Source organism: Hydra vulgaris, chromosome 15, assembly GCF_038396675.1.
Source record: "Hydra vulgaris chromosome 15, alternate assembly HydraT2T_AEP".
Lineage (NCBI taxonomy): Eukaryota > Metazoa > Cnidaria > Hydrozoa > Anthoathecata > Hydridae > Hydra > Hydra vulgaris.
The window spans coordinates 38553506-38573469 of record NC_088934.1 but is presented as its reverse complement, the minus strand read 5'-3'; the positions used below and the strand labels follow the sequence as shown (position 1 = coordinate 38573469).

General features: G+C 29.6%; 1 protein-coding gene across 1 annotated transcript in view; it reads right to left on the bottom strand.

Annotated features, from left to right (window-relative positions):
• Positions 1-12913, bottom strand: part of LOC101240060 (transmembrane protein 231) — a 38280-nt gene extending 25367 nt beyond the window's left edge. Inside the window, exon 1 of the mRNA XM_065820015.1 lies at positions 12716-12913. Coding sequence (XP_065676087.1) covers positions 12716-12854 — 139 coding nt within the window. The 5' untranslated portion in view covers positions 12855-12913. The remainder of the gene's footprint in view (positions 1-12715) is intronic.
• Between the last annotated feature and the right edge of the window lie 7051 nt (positions 12914-19964).

Here is a 19964-nt window from a genome sequence, read left to right as displayed (position 1 = left end):
GAATGACAAAATAAATATAAAGAAAAAATTAAAACATTTATTCATTAATGTAAACTTACTTGTAAGCGAAAATTATCACAGCAATATCAATCTTTATTATTCTCTCCTATGATTAAATTGCCTAATACAAGGGCGGATACATGGTGAGGGGTAGGGCCATGAGAGCGTCTGCCCGCCGTCTGCCCGCCCCCCACCCACCCCCACCCCACCCAATTTTTTAATTTATTTTGTTAGAAATTGATATATTTAACACAGCATGGTGTTTAAAAATGTAAGTAAATTTAGATGTTTACAAGTGCCATAAAATTTAATAAAATTGCATGGCACTTTTTTAAACACCATGCTGTGTTAAATATATTGATTTAAAAAAAAAAATTTAGGGAGGGGAGGGGCAGGGCAGATGCGTTCATGGCCCAGCCCCTCACCATGTATCTGCCGTTGTATTTATTCATGGGAGGGATTGATAAAACTTGATAGAGCTGTGATAATATTTTTTTTAACTTTTGCTTATAATTAAGTTTACATTATATAATTAAAGTCTTAATTTTTTCTGCTTTTTTTTATTTATTTTGTCATTCTTTAAGATTTTTTCTTTTAGTTTAATTTTTATAGCTTTTTTTTAGATTTTATTCTCTTCAGTTTAACGTTTGTTTATTTTATTTTAAGCTTGCTTTGTTTTTTTAGCGCATTTTCAAAACTTGTAAAAAGAGCCATGGCCAAATTGTCAAAAATTATCAAAAGTATTATATGCGTGGTCATATATTGCGTGCAACCACATTAGTAAGTTGCCAAAAAATGAGACTTTTTTCAAACCCAGCCCTGGCTAAACTATAAGATTTAGCTGGGCTGATAGCTTATTTGAGGATTGAACATGATTGTATTTGTAGAAAAAAGAAAGAAATGCAACCTTACAACAATGGGAGAGTGGCTCAGGCTTGGCAGATAGAGCAGGTCTAATTTATTACTATTTTGTTTTTTTTAAGTTGATTCACCTCCCCAAGGCTAAAAATGCCACTAAAGACGAGGAGGTTACTTAATTGCGGTTATAACCCTCTCTCAACTATATAACTCTGAAACACAAACCTTGACAACCAAGCCTGCTGCATAGAGAAACAAGTTGAGCGTGCTATCAGGGACATGGTGGAGATCGAATTTGGTCTCTTGCTTGTGATGCAAGCGCTCTAACACTACACCATGGACGCATGACATTTACAATGTGCTTTTAGACTTTGTCTGAGAGTAAGAGGGATGCTATTCAACAATATAGGAATACCAACATTATTGCAATACTTTTTTGCAGTAAATAAATGAGCTTTGTTGCCTAACAAAAATTGCAGATTTCAAGCCCAAAATTTAAATCCATAAGCCACAGCAAGCCTTAAGCTGTTACAGAAGAGAAATCAGATTAAAAATCAGCTGTTTGTTCTAAGCAATCAAAAAGTGAAGATTTTTTGTTAAGACAAGAGTATAAAGTTGAGTCGCCAACAAATAGAGCCACTTTAGATACAAAATTAACATGAAGATTGATATTGTAGATAAGAAACAATAAGGGACCAAAGATTTAAGGGTACCACAAGATACCTTAAAATCACTTGAAATAAAGAAGAGTGTAGGCCTTCAAGAATAACTTTATTACTGCAGTTAGTAATAAATAATTTAATAATCTTAAAACCTTTATATAAAGAAACTAATAACAGAGTGAAGACTAATCATAGGATATTTAGAGAGGTCAAAGCGTTTTTTAGAATTTTGAAAAATTGGAGCCACTTATTTAGCACTTTTAAAAAAATAAATATTATTAAATATTATATAATTAACAAGATTAAATGTTAGACTTACTTTAGTTAATGACATTGTTGAAGACTAATTAAAAGTCTCTAGAACCTAACATCTGGTATAAGATACAAAATTTAATAAACTGAGAATAACAGAGCTTAACATCAGACGGGACCTTTTTACATTGGCTTCTTGGAATAATAAAATGACATTTGTTCTTATGTTCTCGTAAAAAAGATGAAATAAATGATTAATAAAAAACAACTGCTCAAGATGGTGAAAGAAATATGGAGTAGAATGAGCTTTGACTTAAAGAGTAGGAATAAAAACTTCCAAACTTTTAGTCCAGAAGGAATAAAAGCTTCTGAGATGCGCTTTATGCATACATATTATGGATATAAACATATATAATTGCTATTTATCTAGATGCTGGCATACAATATCCTTTCATATTTATATAAACTTTAGTATTTATATGGTGTAGTATTTGCCAAAAGAAAAGATAATGATGATGATGATGATGATGATGATGATGATGATGATGATGATGATGATGATGATGATGATGATGATGATGATGATGATGATGATGATGATGATGATTATGACGATCATGTTGATCATAATAATGCTTATCTATGCATATATATACAAATATAACATGAATTTTAAATTAAAAAATTATACTTTAGGATGTATAAATGTTTATGCAGCCCCAGTCCCGATATATTTTATCAAACCCGACCCCAGCCCCGGTCAAATATCAACCCCAGTCATTTACTAAACCACACGCCTCTCACGTGAAAGCCTGAAGAGTGCTTTTTATACAAAAATCTTATGTAACAAAGAAAAAATCAAAAATAACAAACATATATTTTATGAGTTTATTTCTTAATTTTGATCCTAGATTCGGAACGCATAGGTTTTTTTATTGTTGTGTAACTATTTTCTGTTTTTATTTGCAGCTGTACCACATAGCTTTTGTTATTAAAATAATATTTGCAGCTGTACCAACATAGCTTTTGTTATTAAAATAATATTTTACTATTAGCTCTAACTTTGAACTTTTATGTCCATTTTTGACATGTTTGTTATAAACTGTATTTCATCATTGAGGTTTTTGAACTTCCTTTTTTGGCTCTCGATATAAAAATTAGTGCAGGATTAATGTTTAAGTTTACTTATATCTCTATATATGTAATGGGGGATTTTCAATGGATTTTAAAATTTTAGTATAAATTACTAGTTTTAATTATTATTATATCTAAAAAATTCAATTCTTTCTTTTCATTTTCTATTTCAAAGGTGAAATAATGTCATCTGCATATCTTTTATAAGATTTTGGTGAAAATAAGAAAAAAGATAGGAATGAACTAAAAAATTTTGTTTGTTATTTTTATAACCCTGCCTAAAATATACAAAAATTTAAAGAAAACACAGTTAATTAATTGTGTAACTATAACTATGACTGCTTACCTAACAAAATAATAAAATATAATTTCTGTTTTCAATTAAATCAAATATAAATAAAAAAAACAACAGTAAAACAATTTTTTTATTTTATTGTACCCTTAATGATTACTGTAACAAGTTCCTAATGATTTACATTTATATGATATCATAAGCTAGCTAGAATTGCTATTTAATTTACAATGTTATGGTGCATATTGGATTTTGGAAATATAGCATTAGTCCCATTTCACATGAAATAATCCAGACCATGACACCCTTATATCTCAGGATTGGCTAATTTTAGCTCATTTGTAGTCCACATTAAATAACTGCAAAAATTTTTATTAAAAATACATATAAATTTTTAATAAAAATTTTTAAAATTTTTTTAAATAAATTTTTTTTTGTATAATTATTATATAAAATAGGGTTCTAGAGATATCATCAGTTGAAATATGCATTTTAGTGATTATCTGAAGCAACTACAAAGCAACTTAGACATATAATATCTTAATAATGGCTAGGTGAAATTTTTTAAAAATTGGTACCCTAATAGATTTTTACTTAAGGAATTCAAAAATAGCACCCTTAAGACTTGATAGCCTCAGGAAATATCTTGTTTATCCAATTTTGTTTAAAATTATTGACTTGTAAACTGATGATTTTTGGAAGTAAAATGAAGACTGTCAGCCAAAACTCCCAGTAAAAAGTTTAATTTGATATTGTTATTTTATCTTAGGTCTACTGAAAAAAATTAGACTTATGAATTGTCTCTCTAATATTTGATCAAAATTTGCATTTAAAAAGGGTTGTCTTTTCAGAAAAATTTAAACTTTGTAACGAAAGCAATTGAAATGTTTTTTAAAGCATTTTTTTGAATAAAAACATCAAGTGTTATTTAGTGACTAGTTTGTTTGTTGTTGTTTTTTTGCATAAAATGAATTAATAATAAAAAATTAAAATAAAATTTAGAAATGAAAAAAATAATAATAAAAATACAACTAAAAAAAAATTTATTGAGTTAATGTTTGAGAAACTCATAGTAAATAGTTTTGTTACATTTCAATTCATTTTTATTGTTTCAAATCTCAACATTCATTGGCACAAAACAGGATTTTCTAGAAAACAAAGTTTTGTTCAACTCAAAGGTTTTTCTTGTGAATAGCAAGAAGAAATGTGGCTAGCAAATTTACAAGGAAAACATAATTCAATAAGAATTATTTGTTGTTATCATGAGCAATTCTATGGAAAATATTTTGAGAAAAAAATTACCTAGTTTTGCAATCCTTTTGGAACACATAAGGAAAGTAAAAAAAGTGCTATAGGTAATCTAACATTTATTAAAATAATAATATGGTACTTAAAAGAAAAATACTTTATTAAAATTTATAAAAACTATTAAATTTTTAGTTACTTTAAAAACTTCTTTAATTTGTTTTCTAGGTAAGGTAAAGGTTTCTCTAGAACTATCAAAACTTTTACAATAGAATAACATATATGTAACTCCAGGTAAACCAGTTAAACTCAAAAGTCTTTCAAAACACAGCAAAATGCATACAGTAAAACAAAAGTTCGAGGACACTATTAACAGAGCAAAAATGGTTTCATTAGCATATAGTATTGCTACTAGACAAACTTAATGATTTGTTATGTAACAGCATTGACAACCTTACCACGCACTCATATATTGCAAAAACGCAAAATTGATACTTGAAAAACTGTAAAGAAAATCTGAACCAAAACAAATGCTTGATTTTAGAAAATTTTGCTGAAAATTATTAATATGTTGTTTAGGATGAAGTTCAAAGTTACTGCGGGAGCAAAAGTCAATGTTCACTCTTTACAACTGTCCTTTATTTTATAGATAAAAAAGTTCTCAAACATAAATCTTTTTGTTACTTATCTGAAGATGTTGATCATGACACAGGGTTTATTTACAAGATTCAAAAAGATATAACAAGATATATTAAAGAAAATCTACCTGATGTATCAAGTGTGAAATACTTAGGTATAGTGTATAGAAAATCTACCTGATGTAACAAATTTGAAAAAGAGTTTTTATTCTTAAGTAAAAGAGTATTTTCCTCTGTGAGTTATAATTTATATTTATTTAGATATTATTATATAGAATAAAGCAAGTAGAGCAAAATATGGAATTTAAATAAACAAAATAAATATTATAGTAATCGTGCAGTTATGCAGCCTAAATTAAATTTACATTAATGCTTTTGGTGTTTTAATTCTTTAAAAACATATAAAAAATTTAAAATTTTAAAAACAAAAACTTTAAAAACATAAAAATATTTATTATTATTGTCATTATTATTATTGTTATAAATAATTATTTTTATAAAAGATAATAAAAATTGTTATAATAAATATATAAATTATTATTATAAATATTTTTTGTAAATATTTATATTATTATTTTATTAAAATGCATTTTTACACTCTCAACCTTAAAACAATTTCTACAAAAATAAATTTTTTTTTGTAGAAATTTTCAATTTGAGTAAATGAAAAACACCTCTAGAATACAAATCATAGGCACCTTCTCAGTAAAATGATTTTTATATATATTTCAATATTGCATTTGATTAAAACAATAAAGTTTCACTCTATAAAAAACAAATTTCAAACAGAATTAAAGTTAGATGTTAAAAAAATTAAATCAAACCCTAATAATTTGGTTTTTGCTGATAAAACAAATAACATTTACCAACTCTCAACAGAAAACTATGAAAAAATTTTACGCGACAATATTACTAGTTCTTATAAGAAAGCCCCTAAAAATATGGAAAATGCAACTAACTTAGAAGCGCAAAGTATTGCTAAAAAAAAAAGCCTTGATAACAGAATCGAATCAACTGCTTCGTAACACTAAAAGACCATAAACCAAATTTTTAAAACAAACTTCCTCGTAGGTGATTGGCTTCCTCAAGAAATGAGATTAGACATGTAAGCAAAATAAAATTTTTTTTTTTTTTTAAACATCTTTGCTTCCAACAAGGCTGCAAGCAGCCACTAATTAAAGTTGGAAGTTACTGAAAGAGAAAAGATGAAGATGGTAGAGCAAGATAACGATTGACAGACAACTTAAAAGATTACAAATTATATGAGTCAGGAAAGCAAGATGAAGGAAGCGAATTCCAAAGAGCTGATGTTCGAGGAAAAAAAACTAGACGAATAAGCGTTTTTGGAGCACTTAGGAACAGTCACAGAAAAAGGATGACACTTAATTAAATGACGAGTAACACGAGAATGAATTATAGTAGATGGCACAAGAGACGCTAGCTCCTTAGAGCAGTGCCCATTATAGTATTTGTAGAAAAAAGAAAGAGAAGCAACATAATGACGATGTGATAATGGTTGAAGGTTGGCTGCAAGAGCAGGTCCAACTATGTTTACAACGCGTTTTTGCACCTTGTCTAAAAGAGAAAGGGCATCATTAGAGGATCCGCCCCAGATATGGCAACAATATTCCATACAAGGCCGGATTTGAGATTTATAGAGATAGAGAATAGAATCTGAAGCAAAAAAGTGACGAGCTCAATAAAGAGATGCAACCTTAGCAGATGCTAATTTTGCAACTGATTTGATATATGGTTTCCAAGAAAGATTGGAAGTAAGAGTTAATCCTAGAAGATGAAGAGTAGGTGACTCATCGAGTACATCACTGTTCATAAATATAGGAAGATCTAAATTATTGGGATAACGATTGGCTGAAAAAAATTGAGTTTTATCTGAATTAAAGTTCACCAGCCACTGTGAGCCCCATGCTGTAGCAGAAGTGAGATCCTTTTTAAGCTCAAATGCCCCCTCCAACCAATCAGAGAGTGTTGGCTTTTTATCACGACAAGAATAAATGGTAGTGTCATCAGCAAACAATGCCACCTTAGATGAGAGAATATCTGGAAGATCGTTAATGTAGATTAAAAAGAGTATAGGGCCAAGGATAGAACCTTGAGGAACCCCTGAAGTTACAGAATAAGAAGAAGAGTGCTGTCCATCAAGGACAACTTTTATGCTACGATTGGAAAGGAAGGATTCGATGATCTTAAAGATGTTGCCGGATACACCATAAGAAGAAAGCTTATGGAGAAGACCAGCATGCCAAACTTTATCAAAAGCTTTTGAATTGTCGAGAGCGATGGCCTTAACCTCTCCACCTTCATCTAATGCACGATAAAACCTGTCAGTTATTACTGTTAACAAATCAGCTGTAGAATGAGAAGATCGAAATCCATATTGATGGTCAGAAAGTAAGTTATTAGATTCAAGATGAGAAATTAAGTGTTTGTTAATTAAAGATTCAAAAACCTTGCTTATGATAGGAAGAAGACTAATAGGACGGTAGTTAGACGAATCAGATCGCTCTCCATAATTTTGAAGATAGGGATAACAGATGCCACTTTCCAGCAGGATGGAAAGCAAGACTCTGATAAGCACTTGTTGAATAGTTTTTAGAGTATAGACGACAGCTCCGGAGAACACTTCTGCAAGACAATAACAGGTATGTTGTCCGGGCCACAAGCTGTAGAAGAGTCTAGGCAGGAAATCACTTTAGATACAGATGCTGGAATGATATGAATGTCAAGCAATGGATCAACCTGTTTGTTGGCAATATCAGGTAGAAAGCATCTAGTAAAATCAAGAGATGATATTGATGAAAAGTTTTTAGCAAACAATTCGGCTTTGTCTTTAGGTGAGGTGACAAAGTCTGAACCATACAAGAGAGGTGGAATTATAGATTTGCCCCTATTATTGATATTATTAAAGATTCTCCAGAAGTCACGAGAGCCTAAATTTTTGAGATGAGATACGAGATTTCATGACCTGAGAATAGCAGGTTTTGGCGTTTCCTGGAGAATTGTTTTGCTAATAAATATGGAAGTAACGGTTTCGATTGGCAATCGCAGCAGCACAGTGTTAAGAAAACCATGGAGGAGAGTGAGGCTTGACCTGGAATCGTCGAGAGGGAATAAAAGATTCCATGCCAGCCTGAATCCACGAAGTTATGTAAGAAGCACATTTGTCGACAGGAAGACGAAAGATTTCTACCCAAGGGCCATCACAAAGAAAATCATGGAAAGAATCCCAGTCAACTTTACTGTAGTTGTAAGAGGTTCGATAATAGGGGGATTCAGGTTATGAAGAAGAATGAGATATTAGTTTTAGAGAGATCAAACTGTGATCAGAAGCACCTAAGGGTGAATGTGGAGAAACTAAGAACTGACTAGGATCAGAAACAAGACATAAGTCAAGTAGAGAAGGTAAATGGTTCGGGTTGTGTGGAAAGCGAGTTGGAAAATTGACTATTTGAGTTAGGGATTGAGAAAGGCAAAAGTTGTGGGCTTTAATGCCTGCCGAATCACTGACACTAGAGCCAAGCCATTCAGAGTGGTGAGCATTAAAGTCACCAACAACAACTATATTAGCTGTTGGATAAAGAGAGAGGGCTTGGTCAATATGATCAGAAATAACATCAAAAAGTGTGCAGTCTTGAGATGAAGAAGAGCGATATAGAACAAAGAGAAAGGCAATAGAGTGAAGTGGTGCTAAACGAAAGCACATAAAAGAATTGTCAGTGGATTCAAACCTAGTTTCACGACAAATGAGTAAATTCTTACGAATGTAAATGCCGAAGCCAAGCATGAAATATTTTTCAGACATTCAAAAAAATGTTTGAAAAAAAGTTGTTTGTTAGTTAATAATTCATTTTACTCAAAATAATTTGCTTGATTCAAAAAAAGTTCATTTACATTACAAAATCAACATTATGCTTATTCCTTATTATTTTTGTTTGTTTTTTCTTATTGTTTTACTTATTGCAAGTTGTTTTTCATTTAACTTTACTTTTTGACATTCTACTTTTTTCACTGCAAGAATATGATAGATTATAATTTGTTTGAAGTTTAAAAACATTAAAAATGCTTTACAATATTTCAGTTGGACAATATTAACAACATTCTTAGAAATAAATTAAATTTGCAACAGTGGAAAAATACCACTGATGTTATAAATTGGTTCTCCATAATCGACAATAAAAATGACTGTACATTTATTCAATTTGACATGATTTTTACCCCTCAATAACTGCAGGTTATTTAGATAAAACAATTGAATTTGCAAGAAGCCACACAGTTATTCCTGATGAAACAATCCGTACAATAAAACATTGTAGAAAAACCTTATTTTATTTTAATAAAGAAACTTGGAAAAAGAAAAACATACACGACTGTTTTGATGTAACAATGGGCAGTTATGACGGAGCAAAAATTTGTGAATTTGTCAGACAATATATTTTAGATTTATTAAGTAAAATAATCAATATAAATGATTTAGGCCTTTATTGTGACAATGGTTTAACAGTAATGTGTAAAAAATCTGGTTCACGTCTTGATAAAATTAGAAAAGATATTATAAAAAATTTTTAAATATTGGCTTTCAAATTGAAATAAACATAAATTTAAAAATTGTGAACTTTCTTGATGTCACATTTACCCTCTCTGAAAATTCATATAAGCCTTTCAAAAAACCAAATTATTGTATATTAATATTATCTCAAATCATCCATTCCAAAATCTAAAACAAATACCGATTTCAATTAATAATAGGCTAAACCAAAACTCCTCTAGTGAAAATGTACTCAATTCCTCTAAACGAATATTTGAAGATACCCGTAAGAAAAGTGGTTTTAAAAATTTTGAACAAAAATTTGATCCTGAAAAAAATAAATACAAAAAAGTAAAATAGAACTAGAAATATAATTTGGTTCAACCTCCCATATAGCAAAAATGTTTCCTCTAACATAGAAAAAGTGTTTTTAAAATTGGACAATTAGCATTTCCCGCCCTCTAATAAATTACAGAAATTTTTTAATCGAAATACAATTAAAGTTAGCTACAGTTGCACAAAAAATATGGAAAGAATTATAAAAGGTCACAATAATGCTATGTAAAACAAATAAGAAATCCTAAATGAAAAAACTACAGAAAATTGTAATTATAAACAAAAAAAATAATTGTCCAATGAGCGGAAGTTGTTTATCAAAAAATGTGGTATGTAAATGTATTGTGAATAGAAAAAATGTTTTGCCAATCATAAGCAATCCTTTAAATATAAAAAGTATTGAAAAGACATTATGCTGTCAAAGTATATATATGGGAATTAAAAGATAAAAATATTGAATTGGTCCATCCTTAAAACAGCACATATAACATTATTTCCAAAAAATGCATACTATGCCTACAAGAAAAATTTGAAATAATTACATATGCAAACCAAGTATGTTAATTTAAAAAAAATCGGAATTGATTTCTTAATGCAGACACAAAAATAAGTTTCTCCTAAAAAACTATAAAATTAAGTGAGCTCAAATAACAGCTACATTAAATCCCTCCTTTTAAAAAAATATTTTTTAAAAAAAGCAGAACTAACCAATTCTAATGAATTCTTTTTATAACAGTGTCAGCATATTCCACAAATGTGTGAAAATTTACAGTAGTCAAGACATTTGCGACTTGCTGTAATTTAATTTTAGGTATAAATAGAAGTTTTATTAACTTGATTATTCAATTCTGATGAGTCTTTATTAATAAAACACAGTGTTACATGAAAAAATTGTTAAGTGATATATATATATATATATATATATATATATATATATATATATATATATATATATATATATATATATATATATATATACATATATATATACACATATATATATATACATATATAAATATATATATATATATATATATTTATATATGTATATATATATATATATATATATATATATATACATATATATATATTATTTATTTTTTTATTAATTTACCTCCTCAAGGCTGAGATGACCACTACAGTCGGGGAGGCTACTTTTTGTAGTTATAACCCTCTCACTAAACTCTATAACTGCCAAACACGAACCTCGACGAACAAGGCCGCTGCGCAGAGAAACAAGTTGAGCACGGTACTACCAGGGACGTGGTGGGGATCAAACTCGGAACTTCTCGCATATGAGGCGAGTGCTCTACCACTACACTACTACCGCATATATATATATATATACATATATATATATATATATATATATATATATATATATATATATATATATATATATATATTATACTTAATATAAAAACGAGCCTGACCATCACGAGTTTATCAAAAAAAAAAGCATTTTCACATAAAAAGTATAAAAATTCACTAACTTTAAAATAATAGTATTATTTTTTCTATAAACGCTATAACCTTCAAATAACAAAAATATAAAATATCTACTTTTCCTTGTTAAATAAATAATTACATTAAACGGAATAAAAATAAATAATGTTCAAATATTGCCAATGATTTGTGATCACTTTTCTGTTTTTTCCGATATATTTATGAAAAACCTGTCTTGGGATAACTAAGATGGCATAACATAGCTACATGCTTAATGGTTGAAATTTAGAACGCTTATCACTGAATGTCTGTTATATATGATTTTTGGTGCCCTTTGCTAATTTTTTTAAGAAAAGTTAGTTTTTAAGGCATTTCTATTTTTAATTTAATCACTATTAAATATAAATCGTATTTTTTTGTAAAGAGCACCAAATTATTTAAATTGCAAATCTTTATACATATGAAAATCAAAAAATTATTTTCTCTACCTCTAGTTATGTCATGCCATATGTCTTCAAACTTGGCTGGTTTACAACATTTTTTCTATTTTTATGCGTAAATTTTTGTTTACATTTTAAAACAATTATGTGACCTTTAATATTTTATGAGTAAAAAAATAGCGATTTGCTTTACTGACATAAATATTGCCTGTTTAAGTTAAGAATCAGGTTTGAATGAATTTCTTTTTAAGTTAAAGTGGTCTTAGAATGTGAATATTCAATAATAAATATCTAAAATATACTTTTTCAACTTTTTTTGATAAAAACTGAGAACAAATTACTAAAATTTAGCCAAGCTCATCATTTAGTGCGTTTTATCTAAAATCAAAGAAAGTTTTTAATCATTCATTTAATGTCATATGGCAAATTTATTATTAGTTTTTAATCATTTATTTAATGTCATATGGCATCTTTATTGGTGTTTATATTCTTTTTACAGAGCAAAATTATCTCTAATATTTTAAAAGTTTAAAAAATTTTAGTAACACCTGTTAAATTAAGTGAATATATTTATATATATAAAAAAAAAAAAAAAATATATATATATATATATATATATATATATATATATATATATATATATATATATATATATATATATATATATATATAATTCTTTTATATGAGCATGTCAAACTCTATTCTTTTATCAAGTAGCATGTCAAACAAGTGTATATAATTGAATATAATATAATTTGTATAAAATGATTAATCTGTGGTGCTTATAATTAACTTCTCTCTAAATTGTTACTTAGTACTATTTTTATAATACAAAATATACAAATACAAATAGTTTAATCAATGCTTACCATGACTCTGATATGCAAGAAAAAGAGGCACAATATAAGTTATTAAAGCCACTGATATAAAAAACCAAAGAGCCATACTACAAAAATGCGCTCGGTAATAATGTTTTACAGATTCGTGATGAACAACAAGCATCACCATTTTTTAATATATCGGATAGTTACTATTATAAAACATAAATGTTGCACAAAAGAACTTTTGATATAATATATATTTTTTGCGCATAAAAATTTTGATAAAATTCAATACCAATATCTTCAAAACCCATCGATTAATATAAAATAATTATATAAACCTATATCTTTGTTCTTAATATAATAAGGATATAAACCTATAACCTTATTAAATTAATAACAATAATTAATAAACCTATGATACATTAATAGCATATTGCATTAAAGCGGGAAAAATGTTATTATAGCGTACATTATTTTATTTAGTAATCTCGCTCCTCTGAGGAAGGTTACTTTTACAAAAGTTGAAGAATTTAAATTAGTCTAAAACTGTAAATAAAACCCTCTTTCAACTATTAAAAATGTTAGAATTTTTTAGGTTTTCTTTACTTTTTTTGTCTAATTGAGTTTTTTTAAATCTCCACGGGATGGAGGACTCGGTGTATCAATATTAATTCTATTCACTAAAGTTTTTTTTTCTTTGTTTTTGTTTAATGTCTAAGCAGAGCCGACGACAACGGGGGGGGGGGGGAGAGAGTGCAGGGGTCACGTTTTACCTTCCTCGCCAAATTTCTTAAAAGAGTGTGCATAAATGCCTTTTTTCGTTGTTGTTTTTTTCTTTACATTTGTTAGTCGTTGTACAGCTTTATATAATCAATAATAAAAATAACAATATAAACTTACAATGATAGAAAATATAACAAATATAAACAAGGTATCTGAAAGAAGATCGCAAGGATCTTGTCGTCAAAACCTTAAATAAGCATTTAACAAAGATAAGGTAAAAAAAAAATAATAAACTTTTAAAAAATTGCATGGTAAATAATCTGTGTGTGAAGAAAGATCAAGAGGATCTTCTCATCAGAATTTTATACAGGAGTAAACCAACATATAAATTAAAAAGTAAAAAGTATAAGAACAATAAATAAAATAAGTAGGAATAAACTTCTATAAATGTAAACATTAACTTTTACTACTAATAATAACTCAATACATTATCTAATGAAAGAATGAGATTTTTCAGTTTTTTTTAAAAAGGCAAAAAGTAAAAGGTACTTCAAAATTAAAATTCGGTAAAACAATTTTGTTCCAAAGTTATTGCGCTCGATAGGTATTACAAATTGATTAAAATTTGTTTGACAAAATAGTTCATTTAAAAAGTTATTATTTCTCAAAATATATTTACTGATTGGTTTAAAAGAGAAAAGGTCTTTGAAGAAGGCTTAAGATAAGTTATTTATCCACATATATACAAAACATAAAATATTAAATACATTTAACTCGTATATATTCAGAATTCTTATTTCAATAAAATAATGCTTCGAATGAGAGAAGTGATTTGCAAAATTGAGTATACGGATTGCAACTTATGTTCAATCTGAACCAAACCTCACACCTCTTGTTCCAAATTTGAACCAAATGTTCAATCAGAACCAAACCTTACACCTCTTGATAATGAGAATTTAAATTTTCAAAATAACCTAGTTCGTTTGGATATTGAAGCAAATGATTTTTTAAGCATTCAGCCATTGTTTGTACTCGTTGTAGGGTAGACAGAACTAGCCGCATGCAATTTGCCCAAGAGTGTGAATGCTGGTGCTGGGTGAACTGAACGCTTTTTCGCCTGCCAACAGATGCAGCAACTTATGAACACCGAGTTTTTGCTCCGCATTTCTCAATTCTTTGTCTACAGCATGGTCCACACCCAAAATCACATCTGCGAAATATTTGATGATTATCTGGTTGCCCACATTTAAGCTTTCCAGTAATGTCGCATTTTCTCAAGCTCTATTAGTCATGAAGAAGTCTATGGAATCAAATATATCATCTACCGTAATGTCAGCTAGAGCTGCTAAGCATTTAAGTCTGAAACGATACGATTTTGCTGCATCTGATTCAGAATGACTAGTATTTTTTGTGTAGCCGGTAGTGACTGTTCTCCTTTGTTTATTTGGATCGATTATAGTGATATAATTGGTTTTAATATTGAGGTAGGCAGCAATTGAAAATCTGATTTTTATCTTGTCACTGCAGATGAAAGATCAGACTTATGGTGAGAATTTTAAATTCAGGATCGGAGTCACTGGGAGGGCTGCTTTCAATATGTTCTGGTGATGCAGGTTACGTCAGTTTTTGTGAGTTTGGTGGTCATTAAGCTGTTGTTTTTTTCTCTCACCTGATAAAAGTCTTTGGTGTACTCGTTTCTTCTGCTTTCTCCGCTCCTAGACACGGTGCCAAGACATGTAAAAGTGTAAGACCCGAAACTGTTTTTTTAATAGAATAGTTAATCTTCTTCTGTCGATGTCACACCAAATTGTTGCTCCAGTTTCTTTTGATACAACTTGTTTTTAGTACATATGTTGCACGCGTGTTTGATCACGCTATCGTTGAACTTATTTACTTCTACGTACTATTAAACATATAGAAGACTCTGTCTCAAGAGGCAACTACAGTTTTACTGGCAGCCTCTTGAGACAGTGTCTTCTGCCCTGATTTTGTGGTGCACAGATGAAGCATTTGATCCAACATGTGTGCTCCAGTCTGGAATTTGGGCTTAGTGATGAATTTTTCCTGTTCGCTGTAAACTTCATTGAAGACGCATTTCACAACACGAACGCTTCTTTATTTACTGTATTTGTTGAGTCCAACAATTGTAGCGTATGTTTTCAACATGATGACTTCTGGAACAAACCCATTGTTTTATACAAGTGCGGGCATGACGTCTGTCATGTGTATCGCATGTGCCTACGTGACATGCAGCACGGTTCACTTGGTGAGAAGATACATTTAGGAGAAAGCGGTGCAATAGCGCGAAAAACGAGAAAAATATCATGTTTTTTTAGATTACTCGAACAACTTGACAGATACGGTAATCTAAGTGTGTTTTTTGGATTTCCCAGCCCGAAAAACATTACAAATAACATTATTATTAAGCCTGTTTCGGAGGGAAAAAAATGAGCTTTGAAAAATAGCGAGTATGACGGCTATTTTGAAAAAATGGCCATGATCCGATAGAGAAAGAAAGAATAGGCCAAAAGTTCCCCAAAAATTGTGTTTAGTGCATCAAATGGCCTAAGGATTCACTCGTTCCAAAAAAATTTTGTCATGTACCCTACCCTACTAACAAAGGGAAGAATATAAAAAAGAACATGTAGTTTTAGTACAGAAACAAGGACCAAAATATCATACAGCATGCATATACCAAACATCAAGATATGTCGATAGCATTATGTCAACCATAAGCATATTTTTAATTCAGAACAGTATTGATAAATCTAAAGTCGTTGCCATAGGTTCTGACGGAACAGTTTTCAGTACCGAATCTTGAATTGGTACTATAATAGGAATTCGAACTAAAAAGTCCTATGCTCTTGCATTATGTCAAATACATACCAAAAAACATTTAATTCAAAAAATTGATAGACAAAGTCAAGACTTAATAGTTGGTCTGACTCAATTGGAAGAGAAATTAAATTTTGTGATACCTTGCCAATCACAGTTGTCCAAAATAGGGTCCTAACTTCATTGGAAATGACCCAAAAAATCCCTTGGAGGGGTGATTCGATAGGTTATGGTGATCACTTTGAAACAAAAAATAAAATTTTTTAATTACGCCCACAGGAGAAAATTGCATTTAAAGTTTTTGCCTTACTTGCACTAAGAAACTTAATTTTTAAAATGCATTTCCACTGGTAAAAGTTATTTAAATGAACTTTTGTTTTATCTTAAATGTTGCAAATATCTCTAAACAACATTGTATTAACTTATTGGTTAACTTTTTTTTTCCTTCTTAATTAAAAATTCAAGTTTAAAGGCAATAAATTTAAAATATGTTGGCGTCAAATTTTTGCCGCTGAATAATGTAATCAAATAAATTTCTGTTAACAATTAATTTTTCTTTCTCAAAAAATGCCAAATTCAGCAAAAACTCATAGTGGTTGCAGAAAATCTGTTTGCTTTTTGTGTTTAAAGAAAAGTGATAGCATATTAACTGATTTTTTGATTGAAAGAGTGAAGAATATTTTTAAGTGTAATATTAATTTCAATGATGAGAAAATTCCAACAGATATTTGCAATTCATGTAGAAGCAAACTATAACGACTTGATACTGTTAGTATTATTGAATAGATACCGACTTGTGCAATTTCAATTCGATTATTATTAAGCCATCTACTAGATATTCTGGTGCTTGCTAGTGTATAATTTGTAGGGTGGCCAAATCAAAGCTCAAAGAAAATCTGCCACAGATTAAGCTTGATATGTTGAATCAAAAAACAAAAGTCTACCCTGAAACTGACCGTACCAAAGCTTTCAGTCCCAAACCTTCATCATCACAGCCAGTTGAAAAAAGATGCATTGATGGAGGTGGTTCATTTTTGAAAATTACCCTCAGAGTAATTGATACATATTCCAAGCAAAGTTATACTCAAGGATTATCGTGTCTCCAATCAAGTTTTTCTGCCCAGGATGGTAGTGTAAAAAAACAGCTGATTGTTGCTGCAGCAGAAGGTATTTCTGAAACATATGAAAATCTTAGGACACTATTAAGCCTCATACAAATTGAAGATGTGTCTTACATAATTTCATGTGACATGAAAGTAGCCAACATTATATGTGGTATCCAGTCTCACTCTAGCAACCACCCATGTTGCTGGTGTGATGTCGAGTCTAACAAACTTACAAACTCTGCCCAATCAAGAACATTTAGTTCTTTATGCAACAGCTATGCTGGATTCCTCTCTTTAGACGCAAAACGTAAATCGGCTAAGAATTACGCAAATGTTGTCCATCCTCCATTACTTAACCCCTACAGGTAACCTGAGCTTATTCTTGATGTAATTCTTCCAATGGAACTCTATCTTTTCCTTGAAATTTTCAACAATATTTTCAAGCAACTCCTTGAAATATGGGATCAAGCACAAGAATGGCCAAATCTCTTGCACCTTCAATTCCGAGCAAATCATGGTGGACAGTTCAACGGAAATAAATGCAACAAACTGTTGAAGAATGATGACATTCTTCAGCGTCTTGCACAAAAGCATTGTGCATTGCAAGCAATGCCTTTTGTTGATTGCTTCAGAAAGCTTCAATCTGTTAAAAAAGCTTGTTTTGGAAAGATCTTGTTGGTAGGATTCTGTCAAAATATCTTAGAATTCAAGCATTCTTACCTAGCTCTTGGAATTTCAGTTACTCCCAAAGCACATGAAATTATTTATCACGTTTTTTTTTGCATAAAATTTGTATAAAAAAATAAAACTGTGCTCAGAGTTTTTAGTGAGCAAACCACTGAATCGCTGCTTGCCAAATTCAAGATCCACTGGCAAAGGTTTAAAAGACAACCTTCTCATCCTGAATATGGGGACAAACTTCTGAGTTGTGTTATTGATCTTAACAGCAAACACATTTAAAATTAAATTGTTGTAGATTAAGAACTCTCAGTAGAAAAATCTCAGTCAGAGTATATTTTTATGCGTGTAATTACTTATTTTTTTCAGAAGATCTGCAGTCTCAAATTTGTATTGGTTTAAGCTACTTTGTAACTCAGTGTATATCTATTTAGAAATATATGCACATCTTTTTGAAAAAAAGTTGTTTTAAATAATCCCATGTTTAAGAATAAAATTTTAATACCAATTTCTTTTGATTTTTTATCCAACTAAAAAATCAAAAGAAATTTGATATCTCTATTGTATATTGATATACTAGTATTAGGATGTATATACAAATATTCTTTATTAAAACATAATTTTGAATCTAAGGGATATAAGTTTATGATATTTGTAAAATTTTAGGCGAAAAAAAGTGTTTTTTTGAACTTTTGGCTGTGCAAACGCATTTTGATAATAAAGGTTTTTGGTGTATTGAGGCGAAAACTTTAAATGCAATTTTCTCCTGCAGACGTAATTAAAAGGTTTTAGTTTTTTCTTCAAAGTGATTCCTATTACCTATAAAATCACCTCTCCAAGGGATTTTTGGGTCATTTTCGAAGAAGTAAGGACCCCTATTTGGACAACTGTGCAATAGTTAATTTTATTCCAATCAGTGTTTAATTGCAGATTATGTAGATTATTACTATGTAAGGCTGTGGAACCTGTTTGAGACAAACATAGGCTTAGAACGCGCTGGGGCTCGGGGACTCAAGTCCATCCGGGAATTTGTTGCTGGGGCTTAGCTCCACCCGGGGAAATTCATCGAGCGTTCAAAATATTTAAAAATAAATCAATAATAAATATAACAATTTAAAATAAATAAATAAATAATATAATTTTTAAATAAATATAACAACTTAAATAGAAATACTTCCGCAAATACTTATGGTCATTTTCAAAAATTCAAGCTCGTTTGTAAGTTTTTTTGTCGAATTTCAGAAATTTCACGTTTATGACGAGTCTTAAGGGAGTTTGGGATTGGTAAAAACGTTACAAAAAGCAAACAAACTCAACTACAAAAACAAAAGAGCCGATAGTTTTGTGAGTTAAACGTTCGTTTAGTATTTTTATTTTTCTAGCGTTCAGAACAGATTACTTTGGCAGTATTATCTGTATTAATTATCTTAATTAAGTCTTTATCGTATCAATTAAAAAACTCAAATTTTGGAAGAAATTTTATAATTGTTCAACAGTACATTAACTTTTAAGTAATAAGTTGTACGTTGTACAGTGAATACTTTTCAAGAAAAGAAAATCAAATTGAAACAGTTTGAAACAAACATCTTTTTCTGAATCTGAAAATGCTAATAACTTCCAAGATAATACTAGTGACAGTTTATCATTTTTTCTGCAACTGATTCAACTTCTGTTGTCAACGTCATTTACGGAGCAGACTGGACCTTCTTATTCAAGACAGACCTTTCTTGTTCATCATCATGTCCACCAAAAAAGGAAGAAAATTTCAATAAAGCTGGCAAGAAAGACAGAAAGAGTTTTACATAAATGCGAGAAAGAAAAGGTTTTTTGTTCCATCTGCTTCAAAGTTACCTAAATAAAAATGTCTTTACCTCGTAATTCAAGAGAAAAGGATTTGAAAAGCTTTTACCTTAAACGAATTTTCTATTTGGAAGAAAGTGTTACAAATTTTT